This window comes from Mastigoproctus giganteus, chromosome 4 (assembly GCF_048544385.1).
Source record: "Mastigoproctus giganteus isolate SK-2022 chromosome 4, ASM4854438v1, whole genome shotgun sequence".
In the NCBI taxonomy this organism is placed as follows: Eukaryota; Metazoa; Arthropoda; class Arachnida; order Uropygi; family Thelyphonidae; genus Mastigoproctus; species Mastigoproctus giganteus.
In genome coordinates this window covers 212,286,016-212,307,961 of record NC_143578.1, presented here as the reverse complement: position 1 = coordinate 212,307,961, position 21,946 = coordinate 212,286,016, and the positions used below count along the sequence as shown (strand labels likewise).

General features: G+C 35.7%; 1 protein-coding gene across 1 annotated transcript in view; it reads left to right on the top strand.

The window, feature by feature from the left end:
- LOC150087386 (uncharacterized) overlaps positions 1-20,491 on the top strand; it is a 306,404-nt gene extending 285,913 nt beyond the window's left edge. The window contains exons 8-10 of the mRNA XM_090371164.1: positions 7,997-8,465; positions 15,185-15,265; positions 17,694-20,491. Coding sequence (XP_090227290.1) covers positions 7,997-8,465; positions 15,185-15,265; positions 17,694-20,072 — 2,929 coding nt within the window. The 3' untranslated portion in view covers positions 20,073-20,491. The remainder of the gene's footprint in view (positions 1-7,996; positions 8,466-15,184; positions 15,266-17,693) is intronic.
- Positions 20,492-21,946: the final 1,455 nt, after the last annotated feature.

Sequence of the window (21,946 nt, the reverse complement as noted above, 5' to 3'; positions counted from 1 at the left end):
ATGTGCAATTAAAAAATATAAACATCTGGAGTTGCCTTCCATGTGCAAAGAAAACTATTTATGTATTCTTTTTTTACAGCAAAATCCATTATATTACAGATTTAAATATTAAGAAGACTAAAAGTAAAAGAATTTGTTTTTACACTTATCCATATAATAATAGACATATTATTCAAATGTGGTACAAATTAAATATATTATTTTACAAAAGTTGAGTAACTGGGTAATCATGAACATTTAAAATAAGTATGTTCATGAAATTAAATTTATGTCATTTCCTTGAAAATGACATAAATTTAAATATCTTATGAAAAGCAGCCTGAGTGCGACGAAAGCTTTCCTGGATTCAGACATTTTGCATGCTAGTGTAGAATCTGTATAGTGTGAGATTGTTGAAAGCAAAGGTATAATGAGAGTGGGAGTAATCTACAGACCAGGTGATTGCAAAGATTATGATGAGAGCCTCTACATGCAAATGGAATGGGCAAGTAAGCGTGAATGTCTTATTATGGGTGATTTTAATTTGCCTCTAATTGATTGGAACAAATGGAAAGGAAACTACACATGGGGGACAAAATTTTAAAATCAACTAGATGATTGCTATTTGTATCCACTTGTAAGGAAAAGTACTAGGGAAAAGAATACTCCAGACCTCATCATCACCCATGAACCAGATGACATAATAGGGCTGACAGTAGAGGAACCAGTAGCAGGAAGTGATCACAGAGTTCTATGGTGGACGATGAAGAGAGAGGTAGCAGTAGTTAAAGGCAAAGGAATGGGTTTTAATTTCAGGAAAGGAAATTACGACAGCTTAAGATGCTACATGGCCTCTATTAACTGGGTAGATATCTCATAGAGAGCAAATACAATTGAATTATGGTATACCTTTAAAACATTAATCACAGAAGCCATGAATGCGTATATACCATTAAAAAAAAAACTCCGCGAGGAGGATCCAAGTTGAATGTATAATGAAGTTGCTAGATTACTTGAGCAGAAAAAGACGGCATGGAAAAGTTACAGAGCAATAAAAAGTACTGAAGACTATAACAGCTACAAAGTGATCTGTAATAGTGCCACAGAAAAGGTTAGACTGGCAAAGACAGATTATGAGAAATTGCTGACAAAGAGAGCAAAGAAAGGGGGATATGGAATTCTTCACATATATAAATGCAAAGAAAAGGACAAACCAGATCGGACTCTTATGTAATGGATGTGGGATAGTATTAGATACCCCAGCTGAAATTGCAGATGAACTCAACAGTTACTTTGCATTGATATTTACAGAAGGAAAACCCTTTATGTCAATGAGAAATTGTCAAAGTAAAGTTGAAAAAAATGTAATTAATGATGTTGAAATTTCACAAAAGTTTTAATGAAAAACATTTTGAGCCTACAGGCTGGTAAGGCTTCTGCAGTTGATGGCATATACCCTATAATCTTAAGGCAGGCGGCAAGTGAGTGCATTGAACCATTGAGGCTAATTATGAGAGCATCGCTGGACTTGGGAGTGATTCCGTTGGATTGGAAAAGTGCCAATGTATCTCCAATACATAAGGGCGATTCTAAGAGTGAAGTGGAAAATTACTAGCTGGTTAGTCTAACTGCAGTATTTGGGAAAATCATGGAGACAATGATCAAGGGTGGAATTCAGGATTATTTAGATAGAAATGGAATTTTAAAGGATACTCAGCATGGTTTTGTAAAGGGAAACTCATATTTAACTAATCAGGTTAGCTATTTTGACAGGGTAACTCAAAAGCTGGACTTAGGGAATAATTTCAACATTGTTCATTTGGATTTTAGCAAAGCATTTGACTCAGTCCCACATGAGCAGTTACTTTATAAGCCGGAACAGGTTGGAATCCCAAGGAAAATCCTTATATCCTGTGACAGCCAAATCCTCTGCTTGCACCTTCACGATGGTGGGACTGTTAGTAATCCTGGGTATAACCTCCATGCACAAGTACGTGGTGGGTGACCATCCAGGTGTGAACCAACGTAAGCAGGGGTCGAGGTGTGGCACCCACACCACATGGAGGAATGCTGCCCCTCTATGTTACCAGGCAGTACTAGGTGGTAGATGACTCTCATCAACCGGAACCCATGTTTAGACTCTAGAGCTAAGTTCTGGTCAACCCTTCCCCATCTCTTCCTCATGCAGTATGATTGATGACTTTTGAGGTTATGATCAACATCGTGGTGAGATCCAATATTCCTTACATTTCGAGGGTACAGCTTTAAAACGGTGTTCGCAGGCCGGCCGCTAGTTAGTGCACCGGACCGAACCTATTGGTAACTCTCTAGGAGGCTTCCGGATCAGCTAGTGTATAATCTTGCTACCTCTACTCTGCCAGATAGTGACTGGAGGGAATCCAAGTAGTGTGTATGTGGGAAGCATTGTTGAGGCCACGTTATGTCAAGGATCTGGGCATATTCTCACCATGTGTACGCACTATCCAAAAATTTCATTACTTTATACAGCATGTCCCATACACTTTTTCTTACTATTGAATACACCATGAATTGCAAAACTAATAGAGCAAGCTTATCTGCGATAAGATCTAAACCTCCCAAGCACTTCCAAATTCATTTCACAAATATACGTGGTCTCAATTCTAATCTCAACGATGTCCATTTCCACTTGCAGTCTGCCAAACCCCATGTACTTTTTCTGACAGAATTTCAGTTATCGGATGATTCAACTACTGCTCATCTCAGATGCCCAAATTATTCGCTGTATGATTCTTTTTGCCTCAAAGGTGGTACTTGTGCATATGTATGTTCTGATATTCCCTGTCAGAGACTTGGCAATTTGGAATCTCCCCTCTTTGATTTTCTCTGGCCTAAAATTTCTCTACCTCATTGTGTCAAATTCATCTGTTGTCTCTACCGTTCTCCTAACTCCACTAATCACTTGGAGCTCTTTGACTTCCTCTCTTTGCAACTTGACTTTCTCCAGTCCAACTTTCCTAAAAGTGAGGTAATTTTCTTTGTGATTTTAATGTTCACAACTCCAGCTGGCTTCCGTTTTCTAGTCACATCGACCCAGCTGGTCGAGATGCTGAGGCTTTTGTAATTACTAATGATCTTGCACAGATTGTTCAATTTACCTACAAGAATGCTGGACAATCCTAATCATACAGCCAATACGCTTGATCTTTTTCTCACAAACAACCCTTCTAGGTACACGATCGAAGTGAGAGGTCCTTTAGGGCTTCAGATCCCAACTTGGTGATTGTCTCTTCTCCAATGGAACCGTTATCTCATGGCTATTCCCAACCTCGTGTTGTTTGGCATTACAAGAATGCAAAATGGGATGACCTGCGAGACTTCTTTTCATCTTTTCCATGGTTGGATTACTATTTCAAAAGTTTTGATGTCAACATTTGCACAGATTGTGTCAGTGAAATTATTCTTGCAGGAATGGAATCCTTTATCCCACACTCCACTTTAAAATATCGTCCTGTATCTAAAGCTTGGTTTTCCAATAAATGTGCTAAGGCTGTTCAAGAGAAGAATGTCGCTTATCGTAATTGGCTTGTTTCTAATTCTTCAGTTTCATTTTCTGCCTGCACCAAAGCTCGCAACAATTCTAAAGCAGTTATTAACCAGTCCAAACTAGAGTTTGAACAGGCTAAGAGTAGAAAACTTGCTTCTTGCCCTAATGGTAGCCGAGCATTCTGGTCTCTTGCCAAAGCTATTGGCTGCAACTTTTGCCCATCTCTGCTCCCACCTCTGTCCAAACCAGATGGTTCTGTTGTCACTTCAGCCAAGGATAAAGCTGACCTGGTAGCATCCCATTTTTCTTTCAACTCATGCATTAATGATCTTGGTAAAACACCTCCCACTATTCCCAACATGCTCCATTCAATGCCTCCTGTGGTCTTCCGTCAAAAGGATGTCAGAAGGATTTTGATGAATCTTGATGCTAAGAAAGCTCCAGGTCCCGATGGTATTTCTCCACTTGTTCTCAAAACCTGCGCTGCTGAACTTACTCCTATTCTTTGCCGCCTTTTTTCACTTTCTTATTCCAAAGGTGTTTTTTCTTCTGCTTGGAAATTTGCTCATATCCAGCCTGTTCCTAAAAAGGGTGACAAATCCCTCCCATCCAATTATCGTCCCATTGCAATTACTTCTACTCTTTCTAAAGTAATGGAGAAATCAATTAACCACCAAATTTTAAACTACCTAGAAACCTTCCGTCTGATCAACGATTGCCAGTATGGATTCCGTCAGTGTCGATCCACTGGTGATATTCTGGCTTATGTTACCCATTTATGGGCTAATTCAATGGAACGGTTCGGTGAAACATAAGTAGTTGCTCTTGACATTTCAAAGGCTTTTGATTGTGTTTGGCATAAAGTCTTCTAAACAAGCTTCCATCTTATGGTTTGCCAACTGTTTTTAGTAATTGGTTATCCAGTTTTCTCTCTGATCGCTTACTGAGGGTGATGGTAGATGGCTCTCTGTCTTCTAACTTCTCCACTAATGCTGGTGTCCCCCTAAGGTTCAGTTCTTTCCCCCACTATTTTCCTCTTGTATATTAATGACCTTCTTCCATTGACTGGAAATCCTATCCATAGTTTTGCCGATGATAGCACATTGCATTCCACTTTCCATTTTGAGAAACCTTGTCCTGCTCAATCAGCTTCAACTTCTCGAAAATCTGCTACCAATTCCTTAAATGCCAATCTTCAGGTAATTCTCCAGTGGGGCAAAGACAACTTAGTTGATTTCAACCCTTCTAAAACTCAGTCTTGTCTTATATCTCACAAAAAGGATTCTTCCGCTCCTATGCTTATCTTTAATAACACTCCGATTTCTAGGCAGAATGATATATCTCTTTTGGGGATTACCCTGACTTCTAATCTCTCTTGGCATAAGCACATTACAAATATTGCTTCTTCTGCATCTAAAAAACTTGGTTTTCTCTTTCGCTGTCGGTGTTACTTTTCTTCCAAACAGGGCGCCTCTGTAGCCAGGTGGGAAGGAGCAGCAGTGCATAGCACACGCTTCTTGATTAGACCGGGGTTCGAGTCCGTCACCACCAAATACGGAGGATGCGGAAAGGTCAGAGAATGACCACCACATTTCCCGGAGCAATATGGCCTTAGATGTTAATGCTCCTAAAAACCAAACAACAAACAAACAAACAATCTTGCAAACAGCTGCTCACTCTGTATAAATTGCAAATCCGCCCTGCCATGGAATATTATTCCCACATCTGGGGTGGTGTCCCCAAAGCCTCTCTCAGGCTTCTTGATTCCATTCAGAAGAGGACAGTTAGGTTAATTAATGACTCATCTCTAACAGAGTCTCTGCACTCGCTGTCTCATAGAAGTACTGTGTCTGCTGCATGCCTCTTCTACAGATACTTCCATGGGCACTGTTCTTCTGAACTCTCTTCTATAATTCCCGCTGTCTCTTTCAAAACAGTCCAAACACGTGCCGCCACCAGCCAACATCTATTTACTGTCCAACTTCAAACCCACAGAACCAACTTTTCATCTTCCTCATTTATTCATTCAACTGCCGTTTTCTGGAACAGCCTTCCTTCATACGTATTTCCTGAAAATTACAATCTACAGAAGTTCAAGTCCAATGTCAACAAATATCTTCTTTCGTCTCCTCAACCTCCAACCCAAGCACGGTACTAAGTACTATAGGTTCTAACACCTCTCGTGTTTGAGGTTTACATAAAAAAAAAAAAATATATATATATATATATATATATATATATGGGTAGCTGAATGGCTTCAGGGCAGGAGGCAGAGGGTTGTGATAAATGGTTATTCCTCAGATTGGATTGATGTAAGAAGTAGGGTTCTCCAAGGATCAGTATTAGGACCACTGTTGTTTTTGATTTTCAGAAATGACATCGATGAAAGGATAGAGGGCATGATGCCTAAATTTTCAGATTATGTGCTTTAAGGCAGCTATGCTTTAATCCAGCAAAGTGTAAGGTATTGCACCTGGGGAACAGTAACCTCAAAATAACTTATACACTTGGCAGAGTTGAACTAAAGCCAGTAGTGAAGGAAAGGGACTTGTATATTACGATACGGTCAGACTTGAAGTTCTCCAAGCATTGTAGAGTGGTTGCAAGGAAGGCCTATCGATCATTTATTGAACAATTGCGAGTAGAGATAAGGATATCGTAATCCCATTATATAAGGTTATTGTTAGACCACGCTTGGAATACTGTGTTCAAGTATGGAGACTAAAGAAAGGCATTGTGCTTCTTGAGAGGTTCCAAAGATGGGTAACTCGCCTGGTGAGATTGTCAATAAGGTGTCCATATGAGGAAAGACTTCGAATATATGGGTTGCAGAGCTTGAAAACTAGGCACCATAGAGGAGACTTGATTGAGGTGTTTAAGGCATAAGCAAAATGGATAAGGATGAAATTTTCATGGTTATAAATGATTCTAGAACAAGAGGCCATAATTTCAAATTATGAAGGGAAAAAATGTTTAGACTGGATTGCAAGAAGTTTTATTTTAGCCAGCGAGTTATAAATTACTGGAATAAGTTACCTACATGGATGGTAGAGGCTGACAGTTTGGAGTAATTCAAAGGTCAGCTGGATAATTACCTACAGGAGGAGGGAAACACATAGATTGTCTATTTCCTTTTCTTTTTACCTTTTGTGATTACTACCTACTGGTAATTATTACCTACAGGAGGAGGGAAACACATAGGTTGTCTATTTCCTTTTCTCTTATTATTATTTATTATTATATTTTTTTGTTATTTTATTATTATTTTTTTTGGCTGGTGCAGCATAAGCCATATGCAGCATAGGCCATTGCTAATACTAATACTAATATCATAACCAGATAGGTTGTTTGAATGTGTGGCAAATGTGTTGTACTAGTGTAGAGGTATACCCTTGAGAGTGATATCAGTAGGTTTCGTGTTGTTCCATGTTTTTAGAGTCCATGATACCACAAAAAAAAAAAAAAAAAGCCTGAGCCATTTGGTAACTTCCTGTCGGTTGATACACATAAATATTTCTCACAAAATATCTATAAAATGTCTAGTTCTGTTTTCATTTACACTGCATTATAGTTCACACTACAATTCCCTTTCTAAAATGCTACTGTGCAATTATTTTATTTCATACTACATCATGCTTTTCACAGCTAGAATGAGCTGAAGTAAAATGAGTAGCTTTCCTTCCTGTACATGGAGAAATATAAGATATATCTCGTGTTACTTTCTTGGCCTCTTCCTTTCCTTACATACACAGTGCATTTGCATCAACCAGTTAACCTGTCTTCAGCCTTTGCCAACACTAGTTTTGATTTTTCCTTTTTATTCTCTTTTCCTTTTTTCCCCTTTTCTTTACTTCCTTCTGTCTCTGGTGAGCAACTTCAACCTCAACACTCATCCTCAAAGAATTTCAGTGCTCTAAACTGGCTGTTATATGTTCATGGCACAGTTCTTCCAATCAGTGAAACTTGTAATAGGAGTGATAAGATGAAATTTTGTGTTGGTGATGTATACATATTCAAATGATACGGTTAAAGAAACAATGCGAATATGTTACTTGCAATAGATGATAAGAGGGCATGGTGTGAAATAGGAAAGAACATCCTTGTGCTCTTTCATGTTTTACTTCGCCTCATAGTAGATTAAGCTTGAAATTTTAAAGGAAATTTTAGAAATGCTCTAATTTTATCCAACTTCTTTTATAGTACTCTTTTTTTTCTATAAATTTCATTTTATGATGCTACAGACTCCCATTTAAAACAGTTTACCGTTTGTGGCTTTATGAACAATACATAACCATGCATAATTGTACACATTCACTGATACAACTTTAAAAGTTTAGATTAATCTGGTATGTATACATATTGGAATTAATATAAATGGATTTTAGGAAAAACTTGTTTATTAATTTTGTAATCATAAATGATATTTTGGAATTATACATTTATTTCTATTGATATAACAAAATATTTATTCTTTTAAAACAAAATTTTTAGGCTTCTGCTGCCATTTGAACATCATATGAATGGTGAAGATGATAAGCCACTTCCGCCACTCCCCTCTCATTGTACAAAATCTAGGAAAAGTATTTTAATGAAAAAAATGAATAAAGCTAATAATGTTCTTTCATCTGGTAGTCCTGTTTGTGGTGATGCAGCTGAAGAAAGTATTGAAGGAGATTTGAAAGGTAATGGCATAAAGGAAGAAAAGGAGGAAGAAGAGGAGGCTGAAGAGGAAGATGAGGAAGAGGAGGAGGAAGAAGAAGAGGATGACGATGATGATGAAGAGGAGGAGGAGGAGCTTTCTGATGGTGATGCCATTTCAGCTCATGTCATAGTGAAGGAAATCTCATCAAAAGAAGAAGAGCCATTAACTCTCAAAGTTAAATTAGAGAAATTACCAATTATGGATAAGAGAAATGAAAATAGGGACTACTATCAGCAGAAAGCAATTGAAGTAAAAAAGGCAAGTAAATTTTCTCATAAAACATAAATGCTTCTAACTTTATTTTCAAGTTTCTTATGCATTCTCATCAAATACCTGAAACCTGCTATTTGTGAGAAGATATATCTAATTAAGCTAAATGATTATACATTTATCCTGCTCCTACTGAAATTTCTAATGAAACTTTTAACTCATTTTCCTAACAAATATTATAAACATTAAATTTTTAAGTTTTGAAAGTTTCTTTAGGTGCTTTTTTGACACTATAATCATTTTATATCATTAAATAAACTTTATATTTGTTTAGTGTTAGTGTTTAGATCTAAGGTTATCAATACAGAAGACTCTCCCCCCCCCTTAAGTCTCAGTATGCTCTCATTTTTCAAAATGTCTATTATCCATGATGTGTTGCATTGGTTTTTAATTTGAACATATGCCCTTTTAATTGTATCCAGTTTCATTTTTGAGATCAGTTTGGAGATTTTGATATTATTCCCTTTTTTATTTCTTTTCCTTTTTGATTTAAATTAATGTTTAGAAATATAATACAGGTAGCCCTTGTATAACACAATAGTTTGGTTCCTACAAAATCTTGTGTAATGTGAAACCGTGTTATACGAGACTAAGAACCAGTACAAAAAGAGGGGTTGTGTTCAAAAAGCTAACAAAAATACACCATTTTTTTTATAACTATCAGGAACTTAATTTTTATAGTAATAATAACTTAATATTTTGACTTTATTTCTATAATAGTAGTAACTTAAATAGTAATAACTGTACAAACATCTTACCTTAAAAACTGTGATACTTATATGTCAGTTAATGTACGTTCATTTAATTTTCTTCCTCTTCATCACTGCTAAGCACAATCTGTTCTGCAGCATCTGGATTTCATGTACCTTCTGCTCTCTTTAAAAGTCATAAACTGCACGCTTTGAAGGCGCAATTTTTTATGGACTCAAACAAGGACAAGTTCAATAGCACAGAACCTGACCCAGGGATCTCCCAAAAAAATACAGTGGACCCCTGTTTAGATATAAAGCACAAATTTAACTTCATTACCTTACCAATTAACAAAGTTAAATGGCAGGTGAAAATTGGAAGAATATTTTCCAGTTAGCAAAATAAAAATAATTTTATACTTATGTACATACCTTAATTAATACGCACTGTATTAATACATACTAACTAATTGATATTTCTGTTCACTGGCTTTTTTTTTTTTTTTTTTTTTGGTTGTAACATTTAAAACAGTAAAAATGATAAGCAATTAATAACAAAGAACACAATACGCACAAGTGAGATATGGAGTAATGAGTTTCTGAATGTTTATTTATGTTTTTTATATGATTGAATATTTCATGGAAGGGGAAACACATTTCACCATAGTAATGCGAAAACCCACAGAATTCCAGCTATCGATACAATAGCAAATGCAAGAAGATCGAGTTGACTACCCATTTATAATTGATTACACTAACAGAAAAGACCAATAAACTGGAAACTCCAAATTGTTTTTATTGTTTTATGGTCGTGATCTCCAGAAATGTGCTTTAGAAAAATATCACGACAACAATAATGACCAGAGAGGCAACAACAGGGATTCACAAAAAAGGAATGGAAATATTGAAAATTACATCTAACATAATAACCATAATAGTTCAAAAATATCGTGTTATGTGAAATTTCCCGCAATTCTCTAACCATGTTATTCAAGTACCACTGTGTTGTGTGAGGATTACCGCAATTTATCAATCGTGTTAGAGTGAAACCGAGTTGTAGAAGTACTGTGTTATACGGGGGTTACCTAGTTTAGTTCTAATGTTATCTGAATGCACTTTCACGATGGTGGGACTGTTAGTAATCCTGAGTATAACTCCCATGTGCAAGCACACTGTGGGTCACCACTCGGGTATGAACCAACGTAAGCAGGGGTCGAGATGTGGCATCCATACCACATGGAGGAATGCCATCCCTCTGTGTTATCAGGCAATAAATACTAGGTGGTAGATGACTCTCATGAACCGATGCAATACCACCACTTTGCTTATTGGAGGCTCGAAGTGGTAAAACCTATGTTTAGTTTCTAGAGCTAAGTTCCGGTCAACCCTATCCCATTACTTCCATCATGAAGTATGACTGATGACTTTTGAGGTTATGATGGACATCGTAGCGAGATCCAATCTCCCTTACATTTCAAGGGTACAGCTCTAAAATGGTGTTCGCAGGCCAGCCACCAGTTAATATACCGGACCGAACCTATTGGTAACTCTCTAGGAGGCTTCCGGATCAGCTAGTGTATAATCTTGCTACCTCTACTGTGCCAGATAGCGACTGGAGGGAGTCCAAGTAGTGTGCATGCAGGGGGCATTGTCAAGGCCACATTATGTCAAGGATCTGGATATATTCTTACCATGTGTATGGCATATCCAAAAATTTCATTACTTCATACAGTATGTCTCCCCCACTTTTTCTTACTATTGAATACACCATGAATTGTCAAACTAATAGAATAAGCTTATCTGCAAAAAGATCTGAACCTCTCAAACACTTCCTAGTTCATTTCACAAATATACGTGGTCTCAGTTCTAATCTCAGCAATGTCCATTTCCACTTGCAGTCTGCCAAACCCCATGTACTTTATCTGACAGAATCTCAGTTATCAGTTGATTCAACTACTGCTCATCTCACTTGCCCAAATTATTCGCTGTAAGATTCCTTTCATCTCAAAGGTGGTACTTGTACATATGTCCATTCTGATATTCCCTATCAGAGACTTGGTAATTTGGAATTTCCTCTTTTTGATCTTCTCTGGCTTAAAATCTCTCTACCTCATTCTATCAAATTCATTTGTTGTCTCTACCATCCTCCCAACTCCACTAATCACTTGGAGCGCTTTGATTTTCTCTCCTTGCAACTTGACTTTCTACAGTCCAACTTTCCTAACAGTAAGGTAATTTTCTTTGGTGATTTTAATGTTCACAACTCCAGCTGGCTTCAGTTTTCTAGTCGCACAGAGCCAGCTGGTTGAGATGCTGAGGCTTTTGAAATTACTAATGACCTCGCACAGATTGCTCATTTACCTACCAGAATACTGGACAATCCTAAACATACAGCCAACATGCTTGATCTTTTTCTCACAAACAACCCTTTTAAGTACACGGTCACAGTAAGTGGTCCTTTAAGCATCTCAGATCACAAGTTGGTGATTATCTCTTCCACAATGGAGCCTTTATCTCATGGATATTCCCAAATTTGTGTTGTTCGGCATCACAAGAATCCAAAATGGGATGACCTGCGAGATTTCTTTTCTTCTTTTCCTTGGTTGGATTACTGTTTCAAAACTTCTGATGTCACTATTTGCTCAGATTGTGTCAGTGAAATTATTCTTGTAGGAATGGAATCCTTTATTCCACACTCCACTTTAAAATCTCATCCTTTATATAAACCTTGGTTTTCCAATAAATGTGCTAAGGCTGTTCAAGAGAAGAATGTTGCATATTGTAATTGGCTTGTTTCCAATTCTTCAGTTTCATTTTCTGCCTACATCAGAGCTCACAACAATTGTAAAATAGTTATTAATCAGTCCAAACTAGATTTTGAACAGGCTAAGAGTAGAAAACTTGCTTCTTGCTCTAATGGTATCCGAGCATTCTGGTCTCTTGGCAAAGCAATTGGCCGCAACTTTTGCCCATCTCTGCTCCCACCTCTGTCAAAACTAGATGGTTCTAGTTTTGAACCATCTAGTTTTGACAGAGGTGGGATAAAGCTTTATCCTTAATGGTGGAATATACCATTAAGGATAAAGCTGACTTGGTAGCATTCCATTTTACTTCCAACTCACGTATTAATGATCTTGATAAAACACATCCCACCATTCCCAACACGTTCCATTCAATGTCTCCTGTGGTCTCCCATTAAAAGGATGTCAGAAGGATTTTGATGAATCTTGATGCTAAGAAAGCTCCAGGTAGGTGCTGATGGTATTTCTCCACTTATTCTCAAAACTGAACTTACTTCTGAACTTACTCCTGTTCTAGAACCATCTAGTTTTGACAGAGGTGGGAGCAGAGATGGGCAAAAGTTGCGGCCAATTGCTTTGCCAAGAGACCAGAATGCTCGGATACCATTAGAGCAAGAAGCAAGTTTTCTACTCTTAGCCTGTTCAAAACTATATCCAGTTTTGCCGCCTTTTTTCACTTTCTTGTTCTAAAGTTGTTTTTCCTTCTGCTTGGAAATTTGCTGCTATCCAGCCAGTTCCTAAAAAAAGGGTGAGAAATTCCTCCCATTGCAGTTACTTGTACTCTTTCTAAAGTAATGGAGAAATCAATTAACTGCCAACTCTTAAACTACCTAGAATCCTTCTGTCTGATCAATGCGTGCCAGTATGGATTCCGTCAGTGTCGATCCACTGGTGATATTCTGGCCTATGTTACCCATTTATGGACAAATTCAATGGAAAAGTTCAGTGAAACACACGCAGTTGCTCTTAACATCCGAAAGGCTTTTGATTGTGTATGGCATAAAGGTCTTCTAACAAGCTTCTATCTTATGGTTTGCCAACTGTTTTTTGTAATTGGTTATCGAGTTTTCTCTCTGATCGCTCACTGAGGGTGATGATAGATGGTGCTCTGTATTCTAACTTCTCCACTAATTCTGGTGTCCCCCCAAGGTTCAGTTCTTTCCCCCCACTCTTTTCCTCTTGTATATTAATGACCTTCTTCCATTGACTGGAAAGCTTATCCATAGTTTTGCTGATGACTGCACATTGTATTCCACTTTCCAGTTCGAGAAACCATGCCTTGCTCAATCAGCTTCAACTTCTCAAATATCTGCTACCAATTCCTTAATTGCCGATCTCCAGGTTATTCTCCAGTGGGGCAAAGACAATTTAGTTGATTTTAATCCTTCTAAAACTCAGTCTTGTCTTATATCTTGCAAAAAGAATTCTTCTGCTCCTATGCTTATCTTTGGTGACACTCTGATTTCTAGGCAAGATGATATCTCTCTTTTGGGGATTAATCTGACTTGAATCTCTCTTGGCACATGCACATTACAAATATTGCTTCCTCTGCATCTGAAAAATTTGGTTTTCTCTTTGGCTCTCAATGTTACTTTTATTCCAAACAGCTGTTCACTCTGTACAAATCGCAAATCCTCCCTACCTACCATGGATTATTGTTCCCACATTTGGGGTGGTGCCCCAAAAACCTCTCTCGGGCTTCTAGATTCCATTCAGAAGAGGGCAGTTAGGTTAATTAATGACTCATATCTAACAGAATCTCTCCACTCGGCATCTCATAGACGTACTGTTTCTGTTGCATGCCTTTTCTACAGATACTTCCATGGACACTATTCTTCTAAATTGGCTTCTATTGTTTCCGCTCTCTCTTTAAAAACAGTCTGAATATGTGCCACCACCAGCTAACATCCATTTACTGTTCAACTTGAAACTCATAGAACCAACTTTTTATCTTTCTCGTTTATTCATTCAATTGCCATTTTCTGGAACAACCTTCCTTCATATGTATTTCCTTAAAATTACAATCTACAGAAGTTCAAGTCTAATATCAACAAATATCTTCTTTCGTCTTCTCAGCCTCCACCCCAAGCATGGTACTATGTACTATAGGTTCTAATACTTCTTGTGTTTGGGGTTTTCATAAAAAAATAAAAATAAAAATAAAAATAAAAAATTAGGTGTTCATGAAAAGATTTATTAATTAATTGAAAATTAGTAATTATTAATATATTAAATTAATGCAAATAACAGAAAAATTTATCTGTTATTTTAATTACAGTTCTAAATTTTTACATAAATAAAAAAGATTAAAGTTATTTAAATGCTTTTATTATATTCTTAAGTATCTCATAGTGGTATTCTGGTTAAAGTTGTGTATTTTGGATTAGTGCAAAAGACAGTTCAATCAGCATGCCAGACAGTTCAATCTGTGAACCGTACACGTTCTAAAGTCCATCTGTCTTATTTGCAAAGTGAATAAACCAATGCCCTATCTGTATATAATGTTTATAATTTAGTTTATAGGTAAAATTAGCTTTTCTGGAATTAAGAATTTTCAGTGGTGTTGAACAGGTTAGTGGATAATTGATTACACGAAACAGCTTTTACAATATTTTGAATTAATGTTTTTTTTTTTTTTTTTTTCTGTTAAGAAGTGGCATACTTCTTACAGGGAACCAGGAGTAAATTTTTAATAGATATAATGCAAATAACAAACCTTTTAAAATGGTTTAAGCGAAAGATTCTCAAGCTTTGTGATATCATGTTGCTCTGAAATGATCAATTAATTTGTGTGACTCCATAAGTAAAACAAATAATTTCATTTGGGTTAAAGTTTGCAAAAAAAATAAATATACCACTCACTCTCAATAGTAAAATTTAATATATATATATATATATATCAAATAAAATAATGATAGAACTATATAGAATAAAACTTGGAAATATAAACATTGGCATTGGAAATATAAACACATTGGAAACAAAAAAAAAAAAAAAAAAAAAATCATATTTCTAACCTGTGGTAAAATTTATAAAAAATAGCAACCCCTTGGTGGGGTTATGACACACAGTTTAAGCAGTTTCAGTTTTTGTTATAATCTTCATTTAAAATTTGATTTGATTTTATGTCAGATTTACAGCCATTCAGTGTAACCATTATCACTAACGTAACAGAAAGGTTATTAATAGTGAAATTTAAAAACAAATCTATTTTTAGGTTGCACCTGGTAATGTTTTGTCAGAAAAGGAGCACAAGTGGAATGAAATACGGAAAAAGAATGCTCTAGCAAGAAGCTGGGTAAGCAATATTTAAATAACTGCAATAATAGAGTTCCATTATACTTATAAAGTTATTCTAGCTCTAGTTGTCTGAATCTTCTCTTCATTCCTATTCCCTTAATACAATGGTGAAGGGACCAATAGAAAGAGCAAGTGCTGGCAGTGCTAAAAAACAAAACAAAAGTGATTTAAAAATGAAGATGATTAATTAAGAAGTACGAAGCAGGGCAAAGTTTGTCATCTATTGCATGGAATTAGGTCTCACTGCTTCAACAGTGAATACTATTTTAAGGGACAGTGCACGTATAAATGAACATGTTAAAGGACCAATGCTTTTAAGATCAACAGTGATCACAAAACAGTGTTCGGGTGCTATATTGAAGATGGAAAAGCTATTTATTATATGGATGGAAAATCAGATTCAGAAGTGAGTGCCCCTGAGTCCAATGGCCATTCAAGCAAAAGCAAGAAGTATTTATGAAGATATTAGGGATAAGTACTTCGAACCCCAAGCCAAGTTTGTAGCGAGCAAAGGGTGGGTGGTTTAATAGGTTCAAGCATCACGCTGTGAAGTCGCCAGTGCCGATTCTGCAGCTGCAGAGAAATTTTGTGATGTGTTGGAAAGAAAAAAAAAATCCTTATAAATCTCCTCAGCCCTCAACTTCTGCAGTGGCGTGCTTATCAGCTGGAGAATTAATTCTGGTAATGACGCTCGTAAAGTAAAACTTGCTGACATAACGTCAGCAAGTCTCCTCTCTCTTTTTGTAATTTTATATTTTGAAATTTTTGTAATTTTGTACACATTTGTGATTTTTCCTGCACGTGAGATAAAAAAATTTAATAAATAATTCTATTTACATGTTTGTTGAACATTTATTTTTTATTTCAATCAAATTTGCGAGTGCTGCATAAGCATTTAGGGAATTTCTGACTTACGTAAAATATTGATTTGCGTAGAGTTCCACAGAACCCAACCCTTGCATAAGTCGGGGAGTGGCTGTAATACATTAGAAAGCATTAAATATATTAAATTAGATAGCATACAGATTCATTTAATGTGTTTTGTACTTATTGTATGTAATAATGTATTTTAATAGCTGATTACACAAAAATAATAATTATAATTTCAAGAAGAACACTTAGAGCACTTAAAAATTCATGATTAATATAAGAACGTGATACAAATTAATAAATAGAAAAAGGATAAAATTTCAGTGTGTGTGAGTGAGTGTGCATTCCACAATGGCAAAACTCAGCTGATGCTTAAACAGGGTAAATGTGAACTACTCTGTGGATGCTTGGCTGATCTGATAAAGAGGTAATCACATGAAGACATTTTATGGTGGCAGGGTGTTTTTTTTTTTTTTTTTAGGTGCAGTTCTATGCAATATATGTTATTCAAAAAAATGTGCACCTAGCTTTAATTATTTAAATATATCCAGAATATTTTGCATCAATATAAAAATCCCATAAAAATGTTTTGTACAGCTTGTGCAGTACTCAGAATTCCTTGAAAAATAGTCCCAGTAATGGGTGAATTACAGATTTTCATTAACTTTAAATGCATGGTATTTTTTGAGTATTATTCCAAGAATGAAATTAATTAGTCCTTTGAGATATGCATTTATGTATACATAAAAATGCTTATCTTAAACTTGTGTGACTTAAGGGTTACTTATATTTAAGTTAAAATGCTGAAAATCAGAACCAGATGAAATTGCTGAGGGGCATACTTGTATTACATACAAGTAAATAAAACACCACAGTTATTGATGTTGTTCTTGGTTTCTTAAAGAAGGTGCATTTTCAGCAGAAATGGAATAAAAAAAAACATTAGAGAAGGGTCAGTCAAATTTTCATTTTTATTAGTCTTTTAGATAAAAATCTCAGCATATTCATTTCTCTCAGGCTCATCATCATTTAGAGGCATTATTCCAAGAATGAAAAATGTTTGATTCAGTTCAAATGATAGTTATTTTGCTGAATTTTGAGGATTGTTCTAGAACTTTAGAACTTCATTAACTCATATGGCAATTAGTAATCTAAGAATTACAGAAATTAGGATCTAGAATATTCTCAGTATTTTCATCTTGTAAACTGTTTAGTAAATTATTGGTTTTGATGGTGGGGCTGAGTCAAAATGTGTTGGGTGTTCTCTTCAGATAAGGGTCACAATACCAAATTTGTATAAAAGCTTTATTATTAGAATTCTGTTTTTCTTATCTACTTACTGAATATTTTTAAGAAATTTTAAAAGATTAAAAAAGAAAAAATTATTATACCCTGTGAATTAAATATTTAGTGATATTCAATTTTAAAAATATAAAGTAGCTTATGACTCTCACCCTATATATGTATGTGTATATATATATATAAAAATTTTTATTTCTTTTTGTGGATTCCATATATCCCTGTTAAGATGTTAATTTGCCTTTTCAATTTTTTAGGCAAGACAGCTGCGGTCCGCAAAACCAGTTTCAAAGACCACAATAACGCCACCTCCACCACCGTTACCACCACCTCCACCAGATGTAGAAATAATTTCTCAAAAGCAGATTGTGTCCAAGAAGGAGCAGGAGAATGAGTTGTTGCAGCAACCTGTTTCTGTAGTTTCTTTACCTTCATCATCATCTGTTGCTGTATTTAGTGTTTGTGATTCCCCAAGGAAATTGGTCACTGGTAGAAACAGTTACCAACAGATAAATTCTTTGCCTGTGCCAAATACAGGCAGAGCAAATTTGACAACAACAGCAACCACAACAGTGTTTTCTACATGTGCTGATCGTCCATTGACAGCGACCCTTGGCATTAGAGGTGTTGCCTCTGGCAACACTCATAACTTGTATATAGATAAACTTTCTACTAAGCACCAACCTATAAATAAATCAAACCAGGAAAAGAAATATCCTGATACTACTTCATCAAACTTAGCTACATTTGCCAAGAATTCATCTCTTAATACTTGTGCAGTTAGTGTTAACAGTATAAACAGGAACATAAGTCAGCATGAGAAGCCTAATTTAATACCAGTTACATTTTCACAACCAGTCACACCAAGCAGGGTAAAATGTGAAATGAAAGATGAAAAGACTCCTGTAAGATCCACATTATCTACATGGTTGCCAAGAACAAATCATATGGTATCTGCTTCACCATCTCCAGCATATAACTTTAGTTCTTCAACTACATGGAATGGTGAAAGTAGAACCCCAGTTCAATTTCTAAAAACAAGTGGTGGTGCCAGTATGCTACCAAACAGCAAAATGTCTGAAAACATTCCCATAATACCAGATAAGGATGCAAAGCAGTGTGTTCCATGTGGACAAGAAAAAGCACAACGAAGACCCTCTGTGATTCTACATACAGAGCAAATGCGCTCTCCACCACAGTCCAATACTCTTCCATTACAGTCCACAAAATCTGAATCTGTGTGCATCCCTGCAGTACCGCATGTTGCTTCTACCATGTCAGATGAAAGGTTTTTGCAAATGCTAGGACTTAGGCAAAATAGGTCATTAGTAGATGCTTCAGTTGGTAAAATGAACAACCCTCCTCTTAGAAGGACATTAGAACCACCTGTTGGCAAGACTTCAGATATAGTCAATTGCAAAGTGCCAAGAGTTATCCCTGAAAAATCACACTTTCCTCAGAATATGATGACAAGAGTTAGGGAACCATTAGGTGGGAAAACTCCTGATATGCTTTATGGTAAAATGCCGTATGCTGAATGTGCTAGAGGAATGGATTTGGCAGCTATTAGAGTCGAGGATATTTCTAATAGAAATGGACAAGCTGTAGCTGAGAGTGTGCCACTTCATCCATTACCCACATACAAACACCAAAAGAGGTCTTCTCATTCCAGTAATATGTATATTCCATCCCAATTTGGTGTTCCTTCTGAACACAAATCTACCCCCTTGCCACAAACTACAGTGAGGAGAAATGTAGTGGATAGTAAAGAGCCATACTTTGAACATTCTAAACGTCCAAAGCACAATATTTCTGTTCCAATACTTAACCCTCATTCACGAAATTCATCGCTTCCATTAAGGCCGCCTATATCCAGTTATGTTGCTCCCTTCCACCCAGATTTTCCTAAAATGTCTATATCTGCATATTCCCATAATTATGAGGAGGAAGTGTTAGACTTGAGCATGAAAAAGAAACCACAACAGGAAATCAATGGCAGGACATTGCCAAACCCAGTCCTGGTATCTGATATTCCTGTGGATGGTGAATGCTTAGATCTTTCTATAAAGAAGAAGCCATCTGTAGATTCAGTTGACTTACCAAGTGGGATAGAGAATATTACGCCACCTCCTCCTCCAACATGTGAAAACAGTATTCAGTCACCTGTAACATCATTATCAGGAGCATCATTAACACCATTAGGGAACACTAAATTTTTTAGTGATTTAGCAGCAGACAGGCTTTTAGATAACAAGAGTTCATCACCTCATTTAATATCAATTCTGGACCCTAAATTATCAGCCACACCATCCCAGGAGTTATCTGGAGTTCAAATGTATAATTCTCATATGCCATATAGTGTGAATGGAACGTCGAAGACTATATGTGTGACAGATTACAATCCCCAGCTGCCAGCTTTCTTAGGACATCATCAATTTCATCCAGTGAATTCACAGTTATGGACATCAGCAATCAATCCAAACACCCAATGTCCATCCACCCGGCCCTCCAGTCCACCATACAAAGAACTTGTTGATCGAAGAGTCTTTCCAGATTGTCACTCACAGTCATTTCCACCACACCTGTATCCATACTTGTACAACGATGGACATTTTTATTCATCATACACCAAATAAGCTATTACTGTAAATTACATGTAACTTAAAAACATCACTGTATAAAGTTCTGTGTGCATGTTGGCATTATAAATGTTGTTCCTTGTGTGCATGATGTGACCCAGCTGCCATAGTCAGAGAACAAACTGTTCACAGATATTATTTTCTCAGGTTAAACACAGTTTCCTGTTCTTGTGGTTGTAATGCATTCACCTTTGGTGTCTCTAATCGTGTACCAAAGAATTGTTTTATACACCATTTTAAGGCACTAGTATTTAAAATAATGCAGAAACAGAAATGAAAAACAGTGGATTTTATATAAGGAATTTCATTTCCCATGTTGTGCACATAGTTTTCAATTAAGCCAATTTAGCTTGGAAGGAGGTTTGAAAGTTCAAGAACTAAAAGTTCTCTAAATCTTCTCAACTTGTTAACATTCCCATGGGAGCTGTGCAGTAACAGTTGTAAATATTGTCAATATTGTAATTTTTTCATGAGTAGTTGAACAAATGGTAATCTTCAAAGCTACCTTCATAGAAGGATATTGACTGAACTCTGAAGTAAAATGTTAGCTACAAAGCCTTCTATTAAACTGTACAAAATAATCAAATACCTGTAAGGCAATAGTAACTTTTAAAGTTTGTTTGGCAGAATATTTGTGAGACCTCATATGGGTTAAGGAGTTTTTAATTTCATTGTGAATTTTTTATAAATTTGTTGGCTGTTTGCTCTTATTATTATTATTATTTTTATTATTTATACTCAGTGGTCCAAAGTTAGCTGTTTATGTTATATTTAATGGAACATGTGAAACAAACCAGTGCAACCTGCTTAGGAAGAGAGAAATTTTAGCACTTTTCACTAATGCATAAGGTATAGATAATCATTTTAGGTTGGTTTTTTTTAGTAATTGGCAAGAGCAAATGTTTTATTAAGAAAATTAAGCACACTGTATATTTTAAGTTGAATTGCTCTAATTTATTAGTTGAGATGGCAAGCTGCACAGTTTTTATGCTCATCTTGTTAAAAACCATAATTTATTTGTCCTCTACTTGAATTTTTTATCTGCATAATTTTTTTATATTTTTCAAAGAGAATTTTCTTTTAGTTGAATGTACTTGATAGATGCTAAACTTGTTGTTAGCTCTCATTGAAAACCGACATGGCATTTTCAATTTGTTTTATTAATATTTAAGGTATTAAGAAACTATTCTTATGAAAAAATAATTTATACTGTAACATTCCACACATCTGTGTAACTATTTTTTGGAACTCTTCATTAATAGCAGTATGTATTCATTTCAGAAGCATCTTTTTTGTCTTTCGTCATAACGTGACAGATGAGACTATTCCACATTTCTTGCACTAAATGGTGATACAGATTCATAAGAATGAGTTAAAATTGGATGTCACTTTTTGGGAGGATAATAAGTGTCTTTATCATGATTTGAAAATTGTTTTGTATTTCTTAACTATTCCCCCCACCCAAACTTACACATTTTTTGTTTCATTTCTCTCTTTGCCTTTAGAAATGCATATACCATTGTTTGACAACTATCTTTAGATAATCATTTATGAATTTGATTTAATAATTCTAGTAAAGAATAATAAGAGAAAAGTGACTAGTATTCATGTTGTTTAACAAAAATTCAAGGGTTAAACTATGTTCTATGTGAAAGGTAATGAGTAATCAGGATTATAAATAACTTAGAACAGTAAAAGTCAACTAATGCTCATAGCCACATTTACTCAGTTTGGTCAGGGACCAGACTTGGATGTGAAGTAACAATGCACAATAATAAAATATTTAAATATAATGAATGTGTGATCTACTTAAAGTTCAATGACATCAGTCTACAAGATTGAAAAATTTAAACCTATATAAATAAAAATAA